General features: G+C 29.7%; 1 protein-coding gene across 1 annotated transcript in view; it reads left to right on the top strand.

The window, feature by feature from the left end:
- The window catches only part of LOC129988279 (glycine receptor subunit alpha-2-like), a 141,233-nt gene that overhangs the window by 95,498 nt on the left and 20,043 nt on the right, over window positions 1-25,692 (top strand). The window contains exons 5-6 of the mRNA XM_056096467.1: window positions 15,427-15,653; window positions 22,447-22,529. Of these exons, the coding sequence (XP_055952442.1) occupies window positions 15,427-15,653; window positions 22,447-22,529 (310 nt within the window). The remainder of the gene's footprint in view (window positions 1-15,426; window positions 15,654-22,446; window positions 22,530-25,692) is intronic.

The following is a 25,692-nucleotide window of genomic DNA, read 5'->3' as shown; positions in this document are numbered from 1 at the left end:
TTAGTTTTCTGTTCCATATTAATTCGTGACCAACGAGTAAAGACATTATTGTATTATGTTTATAAATTAAGACTCAATACAAAAACTAATGTCTGCTTTTATGAATTATTAATTCTTACCAGAAATATGCTTTGAAAAAAGCAATGAATGCCAATTTTTGCCTGCCTTTGTTGTAACACGCAAGACACTGTAAATATAAAAATATATAACTATATATCCGTATCAAAAACACAACACAATTAATTCTCAAAATTATAAACATAAAACAGTTACCCTTAAAAGAATGAAAGGCTCGAAATGAATCGAAAAATACTTTATTTGTATGCTCAAGAAGCAATCATATATCATTCCGTTTTAAAATTGATACACCGTTAAATATATTGTTTCAAATCTGTAATTTTGCTACCTGTCACGAATAGTGTCATCGGGGGAAAAACCGTTAAAACCGTTGAAAGATCTGTCCTGTGCATGCTGAGATTGGCGACTATTTGACGACCATTTGGCGACGAATTTGGTGGGTTTGGCGACTAAATGGATCATACTGGAAAGTTGGAGAACTTTCACGATTCATCCACTAAGAACTGAGATACAGCCAGGTACGCCCTGATTGAAGATTCTAGCCCCGCCTCCCGGAACTATAAATGGCAGGCACTCTGAAGCTGCAGGGAAGTCATGTGTGAGAGTAGTCGGAGTCGCCGACAAGTAAAGATATTGGAGAGGATTAGACAGCAAGCAAGCTGCTGAACTAGCGATTAAATGCGCTGCATTATTACGATTGATTGGCGGTATTTGTAGAAAAAAATTTGTAACAATATTATTGAATTATTAAATTTGACACTATTGTTTCTGTAAATGCACAGCATTTCGAAATGCGAGTTATAAAGATCAATACATATTTTCTTGGTAAATTGTAAATTTGCCTACAAGTAAAAAGCTATCAATATCAAATCAACAGGAGAGTTTTCCCTGAATCTTTCTCTTGTACTCTCTAATGAACATACTTGTGTATTATTAATTGCATTCTGTGGCGAACAATAGTTACATAAGTGCTTATTAGAGTACAAACTTTGTTGATTTTATTTGTCGATTAATCACCAGAATGCAGTTATTGCACGAGCAGCAGATTATCGAATATATATTTTGAATTCCTTTTTTTCCGGCCGATTGAAAATTAAACTCGTCACGGAGCTACATTTTGCAGCCACAAAATCACTTGCGAAATTTCATGTATTTGTCATTATTTTTTACTTTTTCGTATACGTAATATAGAAAGAAAAGTCATAAAATTCGAACCGCAGATTTTGACGAATCTCCACGTTTTAGATTTTCCTCAGTTCGAAAATCATATTTTTGGAAAATGTTTATCTGTCTGTCTGTCTCTCTGCGTCAAAGATAACTCAGAAACGCTTTGAGCTAGATAAATGAAATTTTATACGTGATCTTTACACCAAATTTGTAGACTTCTGTTAAAATCAAATCAAGGGTACTTTTTCTGTCCGGATGTTCGGATATAATTTAACACGATAACTACAAAATGAAGAGAACTAGAGAGATAAAGTTGGGTACACAGATTTAAAATCTATAGTGTAGACCGCTATTAAATTTTTAACCTTCTGTCGGTCTGTATTTTCACTAGCATGTAAGTGCAATAGCTCAAAAACACAATGCCTTAAATATATAAAATTTGGTATGGGACTTCGGTTAGTGACTACAAGTTTTTGTTTTAATCGGTAAAAAAACATGTTTAAAAGACGTTTGATTTTTAGGAACTATCAACTACATATCAAGGATTACTCGCCAAAAAAAATTGCCAAGATGCCACGATAAACTCAATCAAAATCCCAAATTCACGCCAAAGGTTAATATTTCGTAACTATCGAACTCCAATGCTGTGCCAAGACGATTTCTGGGCCTTTATTAGAGAGTACACGAGAAAACCTTCGGGAGATCATTCCCACTAGTTTGAGATATTACATTTACATGCTTTTCAAAGTACAAATCGACAAACGATCACTCCTTTGACAACCACCATCATGTAGTTGTATTAACTTATATTTGGACAGTCAGACACATAGATTCCTTTTAATGGATTTCTCCCAAAATTTGATTGAATTGTATGAATGTGGTGTAAAAAGACAATATACCAATTTTGATACGTGTTTGCTCAAAATATTTTTGAATATCGTGTTCACAGACAAACACAACTAAAAAAATATATATTTTTTGGATTCAATCATGTCTAAAATGCAAAGATTTTTTGAATAGTGAAATACTTACTTTTTGTAAACATACTTTATATAAGAAAAAATAAAAAGAGTCGGAGAAAGGGTTTTTAATGATTGATTATATGGCATGCAATGAACAGTAGTGGACAACATTAAGTTATCTTTCAACTGTCTTTTTCTTTACAGTTAAAATACGATCTATTTTATATTTACTTTTATTTTCCTGCTTTTGTTTATCTTATACTTTTTTTGATAGTATCTTACATTATGTATGCTATTCTGCATTTTAGACTATCATTTCATGTATTTTATTCTTTCAAAATTTTGGTAGAGTTGTGGATTTTGTCTTTTCTAAATTTTCACTTATTATATGTAAATTTTGTATTATATTTTGATGATATTTTTTGAAGTTATAAGATATGAAAGTCTCTGTAATACCAGTCTGATTTGTTCTGTCTAAGACGGCTTTTGCCAGACTCTTTGTAATCAAACCGCACATCCGTTCTGGATTGGTCGGGTTTCTGTTTTTTAGACATGATATCTTCGAAGAATTTTTTTCTTTAATACATAAGAAAAATAATGTTTTATCGAACTGGTGTTTTCAGCGTAATAGAACATTTTAAGAAAAAATAGTAAATTATTTTAAAAACTTTTCCTTTGAAATTTATATTGTTCACAATGTATTTATATATATTGTTACGAATCTGTGATGCGACTTCCCAGCATAGTTGGTTCCATAGGAGGTCCCAGAGCTTGGCGACAAACTTGGCGACCATTTGACGACTTGGCGACGTATTTGGCGACTTTGGCGCCAAAATAGATTATACCCGAAACATTGAGAATTCTAGCCCGCCTCTTGAGACTTATAAGAGGAAGCAGCCACAACTGTCGGGTAGTGGTGAACCAGTAGTGGAAGAGTCGTAGTCGGAAGCGACAGAAGAGAGTAGGCGGGATCGACGGTGAAGAGTAGACGGAATCGACGGTGAAGAACTGGTCTTCCAGGGATTAGCGGAGCAGCGACGGAGTCAAGCTAGTGCTGAACTAAGCTGTGCGCTACTGTCTGCAGTAGAGTCCTGTTGTATGCTGCACGTCTTCTATACTGTAATCGTCTTAGATAATTGTCTTCTGTGCTGTATATAGTTGTCGTCTTTGTGCTGTCCTGTGTGTCTTCGTGTACATAAACATCGTTGATTCATTTTCTACTGCCGCCTGCTGATTGAGTGTTCTCCACACCATATAACTCCCACTATCCAAACGTACCCCCGAAAATTCCGTAACAATATGAAATGAATATGCTTAAAGTTACAAACAGCGCTCATAACTTTTCATCTTGTATATATTTGTCGAAAATACCGAAAGTGATTCTATAGCACTATTTAAAATTGGAAAATTAGCAGCATTCATCATTATTATCTCTATTGTTAATTAAGATGAAGGTGTGTGTTTTTGCTGGCACTCATAGAACAAACCAGGTCGTTTGACCTGTATATATCTACCAAATTTGGCAAATATACACGTTGGAGTATGTGTTTTTATCCATTTTTTAAATTGTTTTATGATTTAAATTTATTAAAAATTGATTTATAAATTAAATTCATTAAGTTGAATTTTGGTATTTATTTACGATGATTTCCGAAAATATCCTTAAACAAAAATTAATTCTATCCTGTTCTAAAACTTTGAAAAAATTGTCTTTTTAATGATGCCAATTTGATGTAATGGTTTTCTGAATTTTTGGTTATTATTTAAAGCCATATTTTTGCATAATTTCTAACAATTGATTACATTGGTGTCCTAAACTTTAAACCATTTTCATTGATTCATCAAATCCCTTGATTTTCGTTCATTGATTAGAGCCAACGAAAGAGGAATACCGTTTAATACATTCTCTTTTTATTCATTTGTATAATTTATAAAACGAACTTTTTAAAAATGACATTATAATATCCAGACACTCCAAAGTGAAATCAACTGAACATTTACATTCTAAAACACTATGATGTCATTAGAATTAGAAAGATTTCTGTACACAATTAAAATAAACAGCTTTAAAGTTTATTAATTTAGCGTACAAAAAGGACATGAAGTTATATTTAACCTTTTTAACAGAAATAAAATATAAATATATCTTTTGCGAAGCAGCAGAAATTATTATTTTATAAGCTGATGAAAAACTTTATCTTGACCTACTTCAATAAAATTATTTTTGAATGACATATTAAGCTCCAAAATAACACCACGATCTTAAGTTGCAAGTAATTTCAAAATCAATCTCTTACTTTTATTTCAAACGCTTAATAACGTTTTGACAATTGATTCAGGTGAGAAAACTATTTCCTTCCTTTCTCAGTTATTGTATGATCTTTAATATCAGAGGCCTTCAATCCGGACGAGTGATCATATTTTATTACCAACAGTAATTCTAATATCGTCTGCTATTTATTCTTTCTTCTGCTCTCGGAACGATATTGATTTGGTGTTACTGAACCGATCAAATGAAATCGTGTGTCTCCTAAAAGAAAAATCCAGTTTCTGTGTTTTTTCCTTTTATTTGTAAGATGTCAATGCAAGCTTAAGAAAAGTTTCGTTTCATGTTGTGTAAAAAGTTTCAGAAGGAATGAAATTTAGCTAATAGATGAAGCGAAAGAATTTATTCCATATGGAAATATAGTGTATATCTTACAGTGAAAAACCGAAATCAGTAAAAACGCGAATTAACTAGGGGAAACGCGTTCTAACTGACAGCGCTAAGGAGAACCCGAATTAACTAGGCAAAGCGCGTTCTAACTGACAACGGCAGGGTTTTGCATGCTTTCTAGAAAACTACCCGTTTTCTTAAGATTTAAAATATAACTTGCAGAGTATCTTCAATTCTTAAAACTAAAATAATACTCCAAGCAATTTAGAATTCCACCGGCTTGTTTATTCTTTCAACATAACAGCGTATCTTACCAACATTGCCAGATTCCAGAAGGTTTACAATTGATCATCAACTATTATACAAAAAATAAGCGAAATAATATTAACAAAATATGTTTATCAAAGAAAAAATCGTTTGCTTTTACTCTTTAATAATATTTTAACATAATAAAAATAGTAGCAGTTATAAAATGTCTAAAAAAGAATCGTCTGCTAAGTGTCTATTAGCAGATTTAGATTATGATATTTACCGAACAGCAGAGAGAACCGGTTTTCTCTAGTTATTTCTGGTGTTGTCCAGTTAAAATCATATGAATTTAAATTTCTTGCTTGTGAAATTTTCAAAGGATGTGCAGTCGTCTAGCTTTGTCATGCCGGAATGTGTTTGTGCTGTTGATTTATTCACGGAGAATGATGAAAATGTTAATGTTTTTTGTGCCATAAAAATGAAAAAATAAATTTCTTAGACAGCTACAGTTTTTTTACGTATAAACGCAGAATAACTTGAAAGCTATTACGCATGATAAATACAGCACTCTCTTATCTGAGGTTGAAGAAGCAAAATCTGCCGTTAGTAAGGCTTCAATTCAATAACGCAGATTAAAAAGGTTTGACATTCTTGAAATCAATGAAGTAAAAAAGTTGGTTTCTTGAATTGAGCCCATAAAATTTTATTTACCAGTTGAAGAAATTTTTGATGCAATCGAGTTTGCACATGCAGCCATAGGACATGGGCATAGAGACAGACTTAAAACTGAAAATTCAAGAAAATTTTCTAACATAACGACTGAGATAATATATATATTTTTTTATCAATGTATGAAACATTTCAACAGAAAAAAAAATAATAAAAAAGCAAAGGTTTGGCTTCTAAACCTATTATTCACTCAGAAATGAATAGACACTTCCAAGTGTATTTGATTGATATGCAATCTCATACAGATAATGAATTTAGGTTCATTATGGTTTACCAGGAACATTTAATAAAGTTTGCTTTACTACGACCACTTCAGAGCAAAGGAACGGAAGAAGGTGCTTTGCAAGTATTTGATATTAGGGGCTCCTTGTATACTGCAATTTGATAATGGAAGATAGTTTGTAAATTCTGTTATATACCAGTTATGTACGTATTGGCCAGAATTTATGATAGTTCATGGAAAAACTCGGCACAGCGAGTCGCAGTATTCGATTGAGAGGGCCAACCAAGACGTAGAAAATATGTTAGCTTCATGGATGAAGGATAATCACACTTCAAAATGGTCTTCGTTTTATCCAATTCATGAAAAACAGAGCTTTACATTCAGGAACTAAACAATCACCATGCAAAGCTATGTTTGGGATTGAACCAAGAGTTGGAATGACAACCACAACCTTGCCATCAGATATTATAAAAAATATCGAAGACGAGGATGAACTTCAGAAACTGTTAGGTAAGATGAATGCATAAGATCAGAAACAGAATATGCACAATCAAGGGAGCATGTTTTTGTTAGTAACTGAACTAACATTTATCTAATTAGAGGGGAAATCAAAGAAATTTTATTAAAGCAAGCTAAACGAATGAAAAAGATCTCCGATGCAACAAATCCTAAGTTTGATATTTGAGGTAATGTCGTTGTTCCCATTCCAGATGCTGATAGAGTAAAAGCTGATCTGCGAAATCTCATGGGTGTAGTACTTGAAGAAAATTAAGATGGCCTGTACAAAATTGGAACGAAGGATGGAGTTCGTAGTAAGAAATGATATTTAAACTTAACAAGTTCAGTATTTATTCAATAAATATAGGGTTATTACTTACATTAACTTTATAAGCCTTTATGCAGTAAACTACAGCTAATCAGGGTACAAGTTTGATACAAAAATTTAATACATTCACTGATTTTCAGATCTTAATCCGATGTATCGCCTCAAATTCTCTTGATTCCAGAACGAGTATCGAATCAGGAAATTCCGCTGAGAACAGCAGCAAGAAAAGGAACTGTAGGAATTGGACAAGGGTTCACCCTCTGTTCTTGTAAAAACGATTGCTCTTCAAAGAGATGTTTCTTTATGAAAAATGGTTCTCTTCGCAATACTATGTGTCGCAGCAGTTTGCCATGTCGGAATAAATAATTTGTAATAACGGCACTGTATTAAACAATATTCAAGTAAAATACTTTTCTTCTTCAATTATAGGTTCTTTCCTTAAACACTGTATTATTAAGTGTAGTTTAATACAATAATTTTGAATTCAGTTATATTGTCTAACAAATCAATCAAAATACGAATAAAGTGGGTTCTCAATAGTGCTGTCAGTTAGAATGAGTTTTACCTAGTTAATTCGGGTTTTCCTTAGAGCTGTCGTTAAATCGCTTTTTCCCGAGTTAATTCGCGTTTTGACTGATTTCGGGTTTTTACCGAAACAGATATATAAAGTATCAGGGAATTTGAAATAATTGTTATTTTGTAAAGGATCGCGTTAAGGAAAATTTATTAACACTTCTATAAATCTGTATGTATTTTATTTTATTGTCTTTTTCGATATAAATAATTATCTTTATGTATTTCAATCACTTATTTTGTGAAATATAATTTCTTTTACCCGGATTCCTATAAAAGAGGAGATAAATTACATTGCGGATCATATATCAGTAATATCGGAAACTATTTTTTAAATATTTTTAAGTGCTTAATCCTTATTGCTTAACTTTTCATGTTGAGAATTTGTTGAATACGGAAAAGTGAAAACAATAATAAAAGCATAAAAAGACGTCAGGAAATGAATCAATAAGTAATACAGGGTGCGGATGTTCAAATAATAGCACCCAAAGACATCAAACACTTGCAACATCTGTGCATAGCGGAAGGCGGAAACCGAAGATTTTTCTTGTGATTGTTTATGATTCAGTTGCTGATTTGTTGCATGATTAGCGCTCTTTTTCCCCTACGCTCCTACTCAAATACTTGTTCCGATCGCTTGTTTAATTTTTATTGTTTTTTTAGTAATTATTTGAGGTTTTACATTTTGATAATGCTTCGGTGGAAACATATCTGCTTTAATAAAGATTCGTCTTCTTTTCTTAGAAATAATTGCGATAAGCGGATGTGTCGATAAATTTTTATGACGCAGTTGAGATGATGACATTAAATTTCGAGTTATTTTGAGATAAATGTGTTTTTTACTATTTTCAATTTTACACTCTTATAAAATATTTTAGCACTATTTGTTTTCGAAATAAGGAGCCCCCATGGGCTGATTGTTTCATTTTGTTCTTTCTTTCTTTTTTTTTTTTTTTTTTCTTTTTTTGTCGTGTGACTATTTAAGCCAAATTTTGCGCTGTAGCTTCTGAGAGTAAAGACCCCTGAGCACCCGAGGGAAGAAGTCTGACTTCTAGCTCAAATGAAGATAGCACACACACACACTCGCTTGCACAGCGCCTTTTTACGGGGGGGGGATCATTCACGCACCTCACAGAAAGAACACAAGGAAGAGAACAACCATGCCCGAACCCGGACTCGAACCCGGGAAGCCTAAACCACGGGGAAGACGCGCTACCCCTAGGCCAGGACGTCGGCTGTTCTTTATTTGATTTGTGTATATACTTATATTCGTACTGATAGAATTTTGTAATCCAGCTTTCAATTATCTACTGAGGTACTACTCTTATTAAAATTTGTTAAAATTCTTATTAAATATTTTTTTTGAAAATTACATTAAAATAATAACTATTAATTAATTAGTTGATCAATTCATTTTAATTAAAATTGATTTCTACATGTAGGCGTTCTCTAGCAATGACTTGTGTATAATATTAGGATTTCAAAGTATTTATAATAATGAATTATGTAATATATTTTCGACTCAAAAATAATAATGATAACATAAAAAAATTGATAACACAAAAATAATCAATGTTTTATTTTTATTAGTGAATATATTTTTACTACTAGAAATTAGAAAACAATTTTCGATTTATAAAATATTCTGGTGCAAAATAAATCTAAAAGCATGAGACAGTGTATACTGTAGGAAATACTATAGAAAAATAAAATCACAATTAAGATAATGATAAAACAAATTCCTAACTATATATTGTACATTAAAATTATAAGCACCTATAATAAATTACAAATATAAGAAAAAAATCAATATTAAAAATGCAAAATAAATTATTAAAAATAGAAGGGTACTTATAAGCAAATATAAGTAGCCCTCTTATTTCATTCTAAAAGTAAAAATGATGGTCAAAATGGGAAAAATGGAATGAAAGTGAAATTATTAGATCTATCTATCCTATTTAAGATCTAAAAAGAATTTTTGTTTCACTTTCAAATCTAAAGTTAAATCAAATTTCGAACACATTGTCATCAGGCCACCGCTCAAGCAGATGTGCCCAAAAAATGTCTCTTGCATAGTTCCGAAACAGGACATTAAAAAAAATTAAACTAAACTGAGCATAATAGCATACAAGGTAAAAGTAAATGCAATAAATTCAGTTAACTTGTTAAATGAATTTTCCATATACCATATTTGCGCGGAATTGTATTATTTTTAAACTATTAATCGTTCAATGAAGTGAAATTCGGTGCAAACATTATATAAAATCAACTTACCTCATTAGAATTATAAATACAAAATCAATAAATCTAAATATCATTCGTTTGTCGCATCAGAAAATGTTCTCTAATTGGAGAGTAATAAATAGATAAAAAAAAAGTTTAAAGGTTAATGGTGTTTAACTTTAACCAACTTAAAAACCAACTTTTTTTGGTCACTAAATTTATCAGCATCTGTTTATGAAAAAGAACTATTTTCCTATTTTTACTTTCTCCTATACTTAGTATAGAGAAAGTATAATTATCGTCAAAAAATTTAAACTCATGATTTTGATTAATCTTTACGTTTAAGAATTCCTTGAGTTCGGAAAAGATATTTTTAGAAAAATGTCTATTTGTTTGTCTGTGACAGAGTAAATTCAAAACCCTCTCTGCGCTGCATGGATGAAATTTGGTATACTGCCTTAACACTAAATATGTAGATTTCTATCAAATTTTGAGCAAAATCCACTCAGAGGAAGTCTGTCTGTCCTGTTTGAAAATAATTTAACCAATACTTACAAAACGATGAGAATGAGATAGATGGAAAAAAAATCGATTTCAATCGATTTGTTTCAATCGATTGAAAAAAAAAACGCATCTAAAACACAAATTCGATTTGCATGCCTGAATCAATCATATTAATTGAATTCCGAGGATTAGTCACCATAATAACTCACTGATATATTCAGATATATTTACTGAATATATAACTGATATATTCAGTAAAAATGCTAATTTCGCACCGAATGCTAGTATTTCGTAACTATTATATGCTAATGCTATACAAGGCGTTGTCTCGGAAAACATCCTTATAAGGAGACAAGCGCGAAAGTTTTGCGGAGACTACTTCGATTGATTACTAACTCATGTAAACATCCAAATTAGAAATCTAATATAGTGATTTAGTTTTATTTCCTGTTCTCGCTGATACAGCTGGCTAAATATCTGGATAATTGCAGTCGTTTCCTAAGTTCTAATATTGAGCAAAAACCCAATAGACTCATAATGTTTCTCTCTCCTTAATGCAATCAATATATTTCTTTCTCTTGTACGGAAGCAGATTAACTATAGTTCTTGATTAGCAATTCCTTTTACGACAACTACTATCCTTCATATTAAAAGCATAATGGTAAATTTAATAAGGTAATATTGCTGAACTTCTTTAACACTACATATTTTTGAGGAAAAAAAATGCTTTATTTATTTTATCAATTAGAAGTTTATTTTTTATTAAAAAATTAATCTCAAATTTCGACAAAAGTTTCCTTCTTTCAACGCTTTTATTTTCTCTTTCAGATAGATTAAGAAATATACTTGTCAAAAAATGAGCTATAAATAAATTGTTTCTCACATATATTTGTTGCAAACGATATCTGTTGCCATGATGATAATTCAATTTTTGATTAAAAAAATACTCAAAGAATAAAGCATAAATGCTGAGAGAAAAATTATCTTCTGTAAAATTTATTTGCCGTAAAATTCAAATGCAAGAATTCTACTCATTATATTCTAGCAATTTTTCCGAAAAATAAGTCATTATTTATCCAGAAAATATATATTTATAAATTATAATAACTAATTATTTTATTTATTTCCAATTATTCGTCATCGTGATAGTTCAATTTTTGATTAAAAAAATACTCAAAGAATAAAGCATAAATGCTGAGAGAAAAATTATCTTCTGTAAAATTTATTTGCCGTAAAATTCAAATGCAAGAATTCTACTCATTATATTCTAGCAATTTTTCCGAAAAATAAGTCATTATTTATCCAGAAAATATATATTTATAAATTATTATAACTAATTATTTTATTTATTTCCAACGATTCTCATCCAACGATTTCAGTTTTAGTTCTTACAATAATACATGTAGCATGAATTGGCAGGCTAAAATTTTTTGTTTGTGAAAATGATTCCATTTTTACAGCAATTTTTCACTTATTACCGGATGTGTTGGAATTTTGAAATTATGGGCAATTCTGTGTTTCTGTTTACATCAAAATATTTTAACAATTTTTTGTATTTATTTCCTTAATAGTATCTATTTGGATTTGATTAATAATGGCAGATGATATCTGGTTGTGAATTTGAGAAAAAATCTATAAATATTTTATAAAAACTTTAATAATAAATTAAGAAAAATATTAATAATTAAAAGGCAGAAAATAATAACAAAGAAAAGTTTTTAAGCAGTTCTCGAAAATGCTTATTATAATAAAATGAAAAAAAAATCAAATTTAAGTATGCCGAAAAAAATTCTGTATTCAAATTAAATTGCAATGAATATCATAACACAAGAAATTCCGAAACATGTATTAAAAATTAAAATATGTAATAAACGTGATTATTTGCAAATTTCCTTAGAGTATTTTTACTATCGCTCCACTTCTTCTCATAGGTTTTGACATCCACATCTTTGATTAAAATTTGTAGTTTGCTTTTTAAGAAGCTAATAAAATTATATTTTTAATTCCATCAAAATTTGTTGCTTTCTTTAAATATGCTTCAGGTTTCCATCTAAAAATTGTAAGGTTCAATTATGCATTTTACAAAAATAAATAAAATATTTTTATATATATATTAAAATATAATTAACCAATCTAAAGTTAGAAATATTTTGAAAACGAAACTAAATAGTTTCGGAAGCGCAACTAAATATTAGTTTCGGAATCGCAACTAAAAATTATTTCTTATTCGAACAAAAACCAAAATAGAAACAGGCGCAAATACAGTTACTACTAAAACACATATGAATTAAGACATATAAGTAAAAAAAACCAAGTTAATAGGAAAAAAAAAATCAAAATGAAACCAAATAAAAAAAGAATCCGGCCTGAAGACATTTTCAAGTGTCACCCTCAAGTTGGGATTCAAAAAAAGGGATTTTTTTCTGTGAAGGAATGCAGACTAAACTGTCTAATAATGATTCCTCGTGACCCGAAAATCCCCTGAAATTAGGCCTAACAGATATACCATTTTAACAGAAAGGACAAAACAAAACAACAAATTAGAAGAAAATAACCACAAATAAGCAAAAATACAACAACAAAAATAACACAAAATAACCATATAATAATACTCAAACTAGTAATAGAAACAAAAAGGAAAAAACATGCCAGCAGCAGGCAAGGAAATTTTAAGCTAACGGTTGTGTTACCGCTCTTAACCCCTCCAAGCTAACGCATTCAAGGTTCCTTGAAACCACTTTGGGGAATAGATTGTTTAGTCTGCATTCCTTCACAGAAAAAATCCCTTTTTTGAATCCCAACTTGAGGGTAACCCTTGAAAAAGTCTGATATATATTTTTAATTCAATTAAAATTTGTTACTTTCTTTAAAAATGATTCGGGTTTACGTTTAAACTTGCATGGTTCAATTCTGTATTCTACAAAAATATATAAAATATTTTAATATATAAATCACTTTCATATAAAATATTATATAAATGTCTTCTAACGTTTGAATTTATCTCATACACTGCGTAAAAAAAGTATAAGGACAGTGTCTTTTTGCCAATTAATATCTCTTATTTTCTCCTAACTACCAGATATTTATGCAGATTTAGTTTAATGACACTTGTTTTCATTTTAGGCAAAAATTAAACATCTACCCCTAATATTATTAAGAAAATTAGTATATATAATTTCCGATGCGTAAAAAAAGTAGAAGGACACTTGCTAATATATTTAATTTAGTAAGTTGTTCTTTATTTAAATAGTGATTTTGTACTTTGTTTATCCTTTTCTGTCAAAAAAATCTAATTTGTTTAAAAGTTACGTTGTTTCTCCGTTCTCAGAAATGCCTAAAGGAATACCTTTGAACAATTTGCAAAAGGGGCAAATTTCCGCATATCAAAATGATGGTAAAGGTGTCAGAGAGATTGCTCGATTGTTGCAGGTGATCCCCAATACAGTTTCAAACTTTATCAGAAATCCTTATAAAAATGGAAATAAAAAGAAGACTGGTAGACCGAAGAAGTTAACACCACGTGATGAAAGAAAACTTGCTCGTGTGCTGAAGAAGAACAAAGGAAGTGTTTCAAAGGCAAGAAATCAAGCAGGACTTAATCATGTGACGAAACAAACAGTTTACAACTATATTAAAAGATCTAAAAAATTCATTTTCTAAAAACGGAAACATCATCCTAAGTGGAAACAAGCTCACATTGATAACCGTTTAGCGTGGGCTAAGGAGCACATGTCCTGAACTACAGAATGGACTTCTGTGATATTTTCCGATGAAAAGAAATTTAACTTAAACGGTCCAGACGGATATCAGCACTACTGGCATTGTCTGGGGACTGAAGGCGAATACTATTCAACACGGCAAATGGGAGGAGGGAGTTTAATGGTTTGGTTGGCTGTTGGATACGGAGGAAGGACAAGTCTGGTTTTCTTAAATGGTAGGCAAAAACATACAGACTACATTCAAGTACTGAATTCCGAGCTTCTTCCTTATGCCTCTGACATGGGGGGGTGAATAGTGGAAATTTCAGCAAGACGGAGCTTCCATTCACACCGCGACTGGAGTCAAAAATTGGTTCCTAACAAATAATGTGGATGTTTTACCATGACCAGCCAAAAGTCCTGACCTTAATATAGTGGAAAACATTTGGGCAATGTTAGTTCGTCGAGTTTATGCTGATGGAAGGCAATTTAATTCGCAAATTCAGCTTCGAGAAGCATTGAATGACTCGTGGGACAATTTTTGTCAAACTGAAATTCAAACTCTATACAATTCACTTCCAAACAGAATATTTGAAGTTATAAAGGCCAATGGGAATACCATTCCTTATTAAAATCACTATTTTTTCATTCATTATAATGCTGTCCTTCTACTTTTTTTACAAAGTTTCAAAAAAGAGAAACTATTTTTGTTGCCATTAATATTTTATGTTTGAACATCCTAATTCTGATGTTAAAATTGTATTTTTGAAATATTTGTTAAATGTTTCTAATAAAATTTTTTAATAAAAATAAAATATTTTTCGGTTATTGTTACAAAATCAAGTGTCCTTCTACTTTTTTTACGCAGTGTAATCATATGCGATTACATTTTTAATTAAAATAGAACATAAGAATGTGTCATATGATTTTTAAGTTCTGATTAAAATACCAAAAGATGTTTAAAAATCGCCAATTGATTCTATAAATAATTCGTAACTTTAAATGTAAGATTTAATGTATTTGATGTAAGATTTAATTAGACATTGTCAATGACAAATTGTAGGAAAATAAATAAAATCCTTCAATCTATCCATGTATTAGTGATTTCCAGAAACGATAATATTAAAAAGAATAATCTTTACTACATATGGAAATACATTTTTTTAATTTTTACATAATTAATTAATAAAATTTTATTAAGACTTTCTTTGTTATTTGTAGTATTTTTGGAGAAAATTAGAAAAAGAATTCCTCTACAATTAAGGTTTCGATACCATACGGATTGTTTTTCATTTTTATTTATATAATTAGAAGAAAAAAGATTCAAAAAAATAATATTCAGATAAAGTATTTAGAAAATTTATTTTTTAATCTGAGAAAATTTACTTTTATACTTACTATATAGAATTGAACAAGTAAGAATATTTGTTTTATTTTATAACCAATTACCAAGAATTTAATAATTTATTTTCGAAATGAATGAGTTGATTAAAAGCTGAATCAAGATATTGTTTGATTGGTTTCATTTCCTGTTCCAGACTTATGTGGCGGACATTTTTATGTCCCAGAGTTGGAAAGACTACCGGCTCCGTTTACCGGAAAACATGACCATGAAATATCGTCTGCTTCCCATCAGCTGGCTCAAGCGGATGTGGAGACCAGATTCCTTTTTCAAGAATGCCAAAAGGGTCACTTTCCAAGAGATGACGGTGCCTAATCACTATATTTGGCTGTACAGCGACAAGACCATCCTCTACATGGTCAAGTAAGTAAAAATATTAAATTGGATTCGGTGCATCGTGGGAGAAACATTTTGAGCGATGAGAAATGGCATTATTCTGGGCAGACAGTATAGGACAAAATTATGGTATTTCAATCATATCTTGAACTTATAACTGGGATTGTTTATTTTACATTAGGGGAATATAGTATAGGAATTACTGAATTGATTTTTTTTAAAATTTATTCCACAAATATTTTTAAATCTATAGAAAGTTATATGGAATGTTTATAAAAAATTAATCACTTAGTTAATTTTTTTATTAACGTAACTTGCATTTGTTATAGGTAAATAGATATTTAAATAAGATTTATCTTATTTGTTGAAAAGCTGTTTTATGTAAATATGATATGCAAGAAAATGAAAATGTACGCTTAAATTACGTTATAAAATACACTCTCTTTTTTAAATATATAAACAGGCTTTGAAATGAATTATCATTCACTATAAGCAGTTTTCACATTTCCAGTTAAAAATTCTGGGTTATTGAAAACATTTGCTGTAAAAATAGAAAAGAAATTTTAATATCGGTATATACATATGATCGTTCACCGTCACTTTGACGCTGGATGGAAATAAAAATATCTCTGCCCTGTTGGTCTGCGTTAATATCGGAAGAAGAATCCCAAATTTCTTTTAGTATTTAGAAGCTGAGACAAGTTATATTTTTATACTTAATATAATTTAATGTTAATTAACTTTATGGGCTCATAAAGCTAAACATGAATAAATATGAGTTATGAGATCGTAAACTTCACTTTTACTTACATTTTTTTTTACTGGATTGTAGCAAAGATTAATGAGCTGAGATCTGAAATGTTAATTATTTTATTTTGCATTTAGAACTTATTTTATTTTCTGTTTGTGGGACACTCTTTGTTTGAAACCAATTTAATGGTTAGTTACGATTTGAGGATTCATGAATATTATGGATTGAGATTATTCCATTGCAAGTGTGCAAAATATTAACTGTTACTATTTATTTATATATAAAGTGTTCTACAATTTTTTTTTTTTTATTTCTTAAGTATTCTGTTAATGTGCATGAGATTTTTTGTTATAGCTTTCGTATTTCGTTAGTTAATTTTTCGGCAATTATATCAGAAATAAGGGTGAAAAAACAGCAAACCAGAAGGCCATATTATATATGTCTTTTAGACTTATCCCTAATAATGCTAACAGATTAGTTTTTATAACTATTTATTAACTAACTTGTAAGAAAAAATGTAAATAATAACTTCTTCTCATCTAATAATTTGATTTAACTAAATATTTTATCATTTCAAAAAGTACTGACATAATTTTGACTTACCTCTTCTAACATAGCGAATGAACTGAAGGATTTAAATTAAATGTAATCAGGAAAGAATATTAAATTATACAATATCAGTTGATTGATATTGATTAATTTATATATTGACTAATTATTGATTGATTAATTTTGAATATATATGACTGGATGACTGGACTCAAACACGCACGCATGCACACAAACACGTCTGTACGAATTTAGCTAAATTTCTAATTAAGTATAATTTAATATTGTGATTATCCTGATTTCCTGATTATCCTGATTACATTTAATCCTGATATCCTGATGACATTTAATTTAAAACCTCCAGTTCATTCACTTTGTTAAAAGAGGTTAGTCAAAATTTTGTCAGTAAATTATGTAAAATTAAATTATACAAGATTTATTTAGAAATTTAGCTAAATTCGTACAGACGTGTTTGTGTGCATGCGTGCGTGTTTGAGTCCAGTCAACCAGTCATATATATTCAAAATTAATCAATCAATAATTAGTCAATATATAAATTAATCAATAACAATCAACTGAATGAGAAAGTTATCAAAAATTTTATCATTCATAATTATTTGTTTGAAATAAGAAATTCCCTTTTCTTTCTTTCTTTCTTTTTTTTTTTTCGAAAAAGAGTGTTTTCCTCTACATGTAAAATTGCAAGTTGCAATGTTCCTATTCTAATTAATTACCTTTCTTCAAAAAACAAACCTTTTCCGGCCAAAATATGTTTTTTCTTTATTTCAGATCAGAAATTTGCCTTCATGATTACAATATTACTTCTTATTCTTTTCTCCTAGATTGTCTTTAATAAGAACAATCAAACATCATATATTAAAGAATGTTCTTATTTAGCCCGATTCTTTTCATTAATCACATTAATTTAACGAAGCACACTTTCATTTTGAGACTCAATAACATAATTCAGTTATGGCAAGCGTGAATTATGTTGACTTCTTTCGATCCACCCGAGTAACTAAATTAACCTGCAGGAGTGCCAGACAGAAAATCTGCACCTAACTAATACTTTCTTTAATAGTTGATTAGTTAAGCTCGTAACAAAATTATCAGAATTCCTTTGTTGATGTTATTATTTTGGAAATATTTAATGAATCAGCAATTTTGTTTTCCTTTATTCAGATTTTTCTTACTTGTTAGAGTATATTGAAATTATGTACTTCTTTTATGACAGTTATTATTAGCTTTTGTTTAATAAGTTTTTGAGACAGAATTAATTAAAATATCACTAGGTTTGTGCTGTGATCCCTTTTTTTCTTCAATTCAATTTGGAATGCGGTGGCCTGGTGGTAAGGTCCCGAATTCGGGGCCTGAGGATTCCGGAGTCGAGACCCGATTCCACTGAAGAACCGTCGTGTAAGCAGGTCAGATGCACGTTAAATCCGTCGGGGTAAAATGTCCACCTGCTGGTTCGATATGACAGTTTGGAGAAGGGAAAGAGGCAGCTCAGGTATCGCATTCGTCATCTGACTGCGGCTCAAAATAATTAGGCTTGACCCAAACAGGACGTTAATATTACTAAACTAAATTAAACCCTAATTCGTGTTAGTGTCTGTTGTTGCAATGCATGATTTAAGCTACTGAAATCAAATATGAAACGAAATTTATGACTGATTGTCATAACTAATTTATTATTAATAACGTGATAATCATCAAAATTAATGTGTGAAGTATATAATTAATAAATTGATTATTTTTTAAAGTATTCAATTCAATTATTAGAATGCAAATTGGCATGTGGCAATATTGACACATACCAAGATATTTCAATAAAATATTGATTACGTTTAACCTCATTTGATTAAAGTTAAAGTTTGAAGTTCGTGATTGCTTTTTTTAATCATATAATTTTGACAGATATCAATATTTTAATAATCGTTTTCTGTTCTCTAACTTTTTCTGTTTATTGTGTATCGTTGATTATTCTAAAGGATTCTTACCTCTTTAAATCATACAGGAATTAAAAGCATAACTGCCAGAGTCATTTATCTTTCAACGGTAATGCCATTTCACTTTTGTCTGTTATAAAATTTGTGAAATATTTTTTTATTTAATATATAAAAAAAATATTTTTTGAGGAAACCCTGCGCAATTAAATTTATACATTTTTAAAAAGACAATTTTTTAAAGGTTAAACTTGTGTAAAAATTAATTTTTCTTAATGATGTTTTCGGAAATCTCAAAATGTCTCTTAATCTGTAATCAATTAAAATTTCTAAGAAAATTGCTCCCGTTACATATTCCTATCCTTTAAATTATATCTTTGCCAAATTTGGAAATGTAGGCCAAACTGTTTTTGGCTGCATATACACACATTCTCTTCTATTATTAGTAAATATCAAATGATTTCTTTTAACAATATTTTTTTCAATGTTATTGTTCTTTCCTTTCAACTATTGGTGCTATTTTTCTCTATATTACAAAGCTAAACCGAAATATTTCCGTAATACCTTTATTAAAAATGAGGAAAGAATATCTACCTCTTTTATTAGATAATGTATTCACTCAAATATCTAAAAGTTAACACATTTCGGAAATCTTCTGGCCTTTATAAAGTATTACTTTTTAGAAGTATTGGAGTCATGAAATTTCATAATAAAAGCAAACACTATATTTTGATATTTTTGTAAAACTTTGTTGCCTGTATAAAACTATATTTCAATGCCTTATTTGTGTTTCCTTTTCCAAAGCAGTTATTAATATCAAATCATTGCATAACCTCCAGAAGTTAAAGTTTAAAAATAAAAATCGTTTGTCGATTGAAATTAGTTTCTTTTTCTCATTTCCTGTATAAGTAAGGAGCTCCATTAGATTAAACCAAGATTACACTCTATTTTATTTTCTTTAATCATTGCCTCAGGTAACGAGGGTATTTATTTTATGTTGAAAAGTTGTTTCAATTCAGTTTTCAGAAAAATAATATTGAATAGAGTTTTTAAGAAAAAAAATGAACAAATATGAAGGAAAAAAAAAGAATTTTTATAAATATAATAAAACAAAATTAAAAGTTCTAAAATGCATGAAATTCATCTGAATTTAATTTCGCTCTTATTAACTTCTATTGAATAAGTTTAACCTTAAGGCTCATTTTTTATATAGATGTTATCCTGATGCGTCTTGGAAACTTTTTAAAAGGTGAAATGGGAATTGAAAGAAGAATTCATCTGCCATTATTCTTTCATGAATAAATGATAATATAAGCGTTAAAAATTAATTACTTTTTCTTATTTTCTTACTCGTTATGATCAGATTTTACTAAAAATTCCTACTTTGAATTTTGATACTTTAAAATACTCTTTACATATTTTTGATTAATTCTTCAGTTACAGAAATGTTACGAAGAATATAATATAGTTTATCTTTTTGAGGCAGGCTTGGCTGGCTGTTATATTGTAGATCAAATGACACAATGTTAGAAATCTAATATGTGCACAAATAATAATAAATGTAATAAATTGTTTGTTGTTTCTGATGTTTAATTTCCTGAAATATGTGTTACGCATACTTAATTTCTCAATGTTAATAAGTGATTAATTTTTCTAATCTTTTATATATGCGTTAATGGTATTTAAATGGAATTTTTATATGAAATGGCTAATATATCTAGTTTTGAAATCATGAAATGAAAAATTTGCTACATTTTGTTCATGCATAGTTAAAAATTATTTATTAAAAATATGTTTCCCCGTATATTTATAGCATTCCTTTTCATTTCTATACCAATTCCATCATACCATTTTACATGTTATTTTTAAGAAAATGTATGAATGTATTCTCCAAAATAAATAAGAATACTGTTGAATATTTCAAATCATTATCATGGTTCTTTAAAAAAGACAAGACAAAATCTTTCAACAATTTTTGGTTGGTTCCTTAAATGTCCCTTGGCCAAATTTTCACGGTAGTGAAATTAACTATATATCATATATAGTTGATGTTCAAAGAAAATTTATACTGAGAGATAAACATATGATTATAGTTGGTAAAACTCTGAAAATAATGTAAAGGATCAGTTTTTATTTCATTTGCGACAATAAATATACTGCTAAGAAATGACGATTTCTAAATTTTTATCCCCTTTCTTACATTGTTAATCATATTTAGTAAAGTATTTTTCGATACATTACTTCATGCAAGAAAGTCAATTCTTTTGTTACAAAAATCTCCCAACTTCTGAAGCTTTGAAATTGATTGTTCTAAAATAATTAATTAATTCATGTATCTTTCTTGAAATGGCTATATCAAGAATCATTTTACACAGAAACATTCAAAGCTTTATAAATCGATAAATTTGATCGAAGAAGGGCGAATTTTTTTAAACCATTTTTTAAATGACAGTGTGGCAAAAACATTTCTCTATCACCTGTAGGACCAGAAACAATACAAAACTTTAGAATTTAGAAACTCTAGATCTTTATTTTGAATTTTTTCAAAGTTGCAATTATTTATTACATAATAATAAAATTCTTCATGCCAATCAAAGCATTTTTTTCCTTTTAAAAGCACATAACTGTAGTGGTTTAAATATTAGTAAATATTAATAATTAGGATGGAAAAAATGCATCCAAATTTACACAACATTATGTCATTCAAGGCAATCGTTAACCAGAACTTAAATATTTTATTCTATTTTAATACTTTTGTCCCTACATTCTGTAATAAATATGATTAAGCTTTCTTTAACTTAATCGAATGATCTGTTTCATCTAAAAAAATAAATATTGCATGCCTTAGTTCAATTTAATATTTGTCTGAATCATACCAAAATTGAATTGCTTAGTAAATTAATTTGTTCTTTTTTCTTAAAAATGTTTCCCATTTAAGGTGAAATATATATGTCCGAGGGGCGTGATAGCCTTGTTGGTACGGCGTTTGATTCGTGTCCCTTGGGTTGCCTGTTCGATACCCGCTGGCCGAAGGCTCTCCGTGTGTGCGGTGGCTGGCACACATATAAATCTGCCATGGTCACAAATTCCTCCATGTATAGAGTGATACCACTGGGGGTTCTGGATCAGGGGTGACGGTTCTCTGATTCAGGTCTAAATTACAATCTGTGAATGAGTGAATGAAATGCATGAATTAAGTCCGTCCCATAGAAAGGGTTGTGAAGTGTGTGTAGGTAAAACGAACTCTTGTCCCTAGATGGCGATATTGAAAAACAAGAGACGAACCCTTGACTTAAAATCACTCACTTCGTCAATGGGCTTGTCTATGACAAGTGCCATTAGAAACAACAACAAATGTATGTCATGTTTAAAATCATACAGTGGATATTACTTATTTTATACCTTTTTTATTTCAGAATCCTACATAATATGCTATTCCATAGATATTATTTATTTATTATTGTCGTAGTACATAAATTATAATAAATTATGAGTTTGAAATTTTGTGAAAATTTTTATAGTGATTATTTGGCAGAAAATAAAAGTCATATTGCTTTAATACGTTTTTCTATAGGTTAACGTTGCTACTGTCCTGCTCCATGAAATTCGAGGCCTACCCCCATGACACGCAGATATGCATGCTGAAAATAGAAAGCTGTAAGTTAACAACATTTTTGCTTTCAATTTATTAGATGCAATATATAGCTTTCTTTTTATATACATTGCACATATGAATGCTAATAACAGATCATTCTGCTGACGAATGATTCTTTAAACAATTGCTTTCCCCTTTTCCATGTCTGGTATACGAGGTATAAAAATCATTTTTCATTATTTAAGGAATTGCGGGTTCTCTAAGAATATTTATTATATAACTGGATGTAAATCATTTGTGAATGACTTTAGAGTACATAATTCTCTGAACAAAACTAGTGGGATCAATCTCTTCTAAACTTTCTCATATGCTTTGATAAAGTTGTTACTCCTCTCACCCGGAACAAAATTCTAAATCTTAGATATGCATTGTATAACGATAGCGAAGAATAATTAAGACATGTTAATCTTTTGTTTGAATCCAGAATTTTTACTGAATCTATCTCCTAATATTCTGAGGTTATTCCCTGGCATGCGGTTAATACACAATTACTCGAAAATTGAATTTGTATTCCGGACGTCTTCTTTCCATGCGATTAACACCAAACTTTGGTATAAAATCACAACTGTAGTCGCCAAATAGAAATATTTGATTCTTAGAATCATAACGTATACATGCATTTCAAGAGGTTACCAAATAAAGGTAATCACTTTCAGAGATTTTGTTCAAAAGTTAATACCAATCTATATTTTAGATTCTAAACCTGTGCGTTAAATTTGATTTATCTAGATGTTTGCATTGTATAGCTATTGTTTTCAGCTGTTGTTCCTGACATACTGACACTAGGAGGTTTAAAATGTGGATAGTCGTCAAAGTCAAGAGTTCAAATTTTTTGACAATTTCCATGTTTTTTCTTCATTTGGTTCTTATAAGAGAAAATAAAAGTTTTTGCCGTTTGTGCAAGGTAGGAATACCAAAGGAAGAAAGTTTCAGCAAATTTTATCCTAAATGTACCCAAAAATTTTGTTTACTATTTAAAAAACAATTTAAAGAAATTTTTTTAAAAAAAATTGAAAGAAATATAAGTTAAACTTTAGTCTAAATAAAGGTCCATGATAAAATTTTAAGCTTTATTCGCTTATTCTATTTTTAATATTTTCTCTTAATCACATAATAGTGATAACGCACTAGCACACATAAAAATAATTCTTATTATCATCGGACCGCATGGGAATATAGATCCAGTAAAAGTATTGTAGCAAAATATAGTTCAAAATAATTTTAGAAAATAATTGAAAATAGAAAACAATCGCACAGAAGTGAAATGAGTTATGTTGAAAAACTTATTTTCTAAATTTTATAGTGGTGTAAAAAGTATTTTGTAAAATGTTATATTCCTAAGATTTAGAATAAAAAAGGTAAAATGTTGATTAATTTTTTGTAAAAAATAAAATTAAAATTTTGACTCTTTCTTAGTCACATTTTCTACTCTAGAAATAACTGCGTGTCAAATAGGGTACTTTTAATTAAAGCAGCCTGTCCTATCAGAGCATTTTTTTATCACACAAGACGTACCTCGAATTCGATCCAATATTAACAAAAGTTAATGTTAAGTCCTTTTACTTATCCATTCATTTATTTAATGACATATCGAAAAAACGATAATGTATAGAAGTTGCATTACTCTTATCTTCTCTTTTGGATACTAGATGGCGATACCTGATTAAGCCATCCCATATATCCCATAGTGCATTGCGATTGTAATTAGAAGGAGATGTGACGCTGAACTGAGAAGCCGCGCGCGTGAATGTCTTGTCTTTGTGCTTGTTTAGTGTGTGAATGTGATTATTAAAAGAAAAGTTCCTAAAAACATTCGTCCTGTTGCTTCCTGCATGGATCATAATAATCTACATACCACCACAATAATATATATTTTTTATCTTCTAAAGCTAAAATTTTCCTCTAAACTAAAAACTGATATTAAAATTTGAAAATTTTCTTATTTAATGTGTTAGGATCAAAAGAGAAAAATTCCACAACAGGTTACGAATTTTAGGGGTCAATGACCTGCCTCACAAATTCGTCGAAACAGAATTTCTTAAATAAACCAAATAAAATCTCTTATGCAACTAACGCCACTCGTTACTGCGCTTAAAAGGAATTAGATTTTAACGAAGAGCTCGAAATAAACTTTCCTAAAACAGAATTGACTTTCAAAAAAACATTTAAACGAATTCTAGCTGCGATCTAGTAATTACTTTCTTCCTTATTTCTAAAGGAACCTTCCTTGAAGTATCCCTAAAGAAATTTCCAGATCTTTTGAAGTGGGTCCTTTCTAAAATGTCCTTATATCTCTTAAGCGTAACCGCATTCACTAAATTAATTTGTATTCAGTTTCTTTAATTCATATAATGAAAAATTAGCATAACTTCTTGAAAGAGATTGGAATAAGACGAAATTTTTTTAAAATGTAATTCATTTATTATCAATAAAAAGGATTTCTTTTGCATTTGGCGAAATGAAAATCGTGTTACCTCTAATCATGAAACAGCAAAAGTGGTCTTCCAAAAACTTTCTAGCGTACTCGCTAATAAACTTATCATGCCAGAGAACACCTTTCATGGCAATAGCGTACAATAGTTGCGAAATATTAACCTTTGGATAAATTAAGCAGTTTTACTGAATCTATCGTGTCATCGTTGGCGTGTTATTTGGCGGTTTATTTCCGGCATGCAGTTAAAAATATCTAAGAATCGAATTTGTGATTTAGACACGTTTTTTTCAACCTATGGAAACAAAAATTTGACAAAAAACTTCATTTGTAGTCACAAAATCCCGTACCAAATTTGATATACATAAGTTAGTGCGTTTTTGAACTATCGCATTCGAAAGTTTCTGAAAGTAGACGTACAGTGAGGTTCTAGTTGGATTTGGCTCAAAATTTGGAAGATGTCTACACTATAAATGTTAAATCTCTGCACAAAATTGCATTTGTATAGCTCTCTTCGTTTTGTAATTATTGTGTTAATTTATATTCGAACAGCCGTACAGATGGATTTCTTCTGAACAGATTTTACTTAAAATTGGCTAGAAATCGGCAAATTTGGTGTAAAATCCTTTACACCAAATTTCTACCTTCCAACTCAAAGTGTTTCTGATTTATCTTTGTCAAAGACAGACGGACATTTTCTTAAAAATGTGTTTTTCGCTCTCAGGGAAGTTTGA

The sequence above is a fragment of the Argiope bruennichi genome, chromosome 10, assembly GCF_947563725.1.
Source record: "Argiope bruennichi chromosome 10, qqArgBrue1.1, whole genome shotgun sequence".
NCBI lineage: Eukaryota > Metazoa > Arthropoda > Arachnida > Araneae > Araneidae > Argiope > Argiope bruennichi.
The sequence above is the reverse complement of the archived record's forward strand: the minus strand, read 5'-3'. Positions and strand labels throughout refer to the sequence as shown.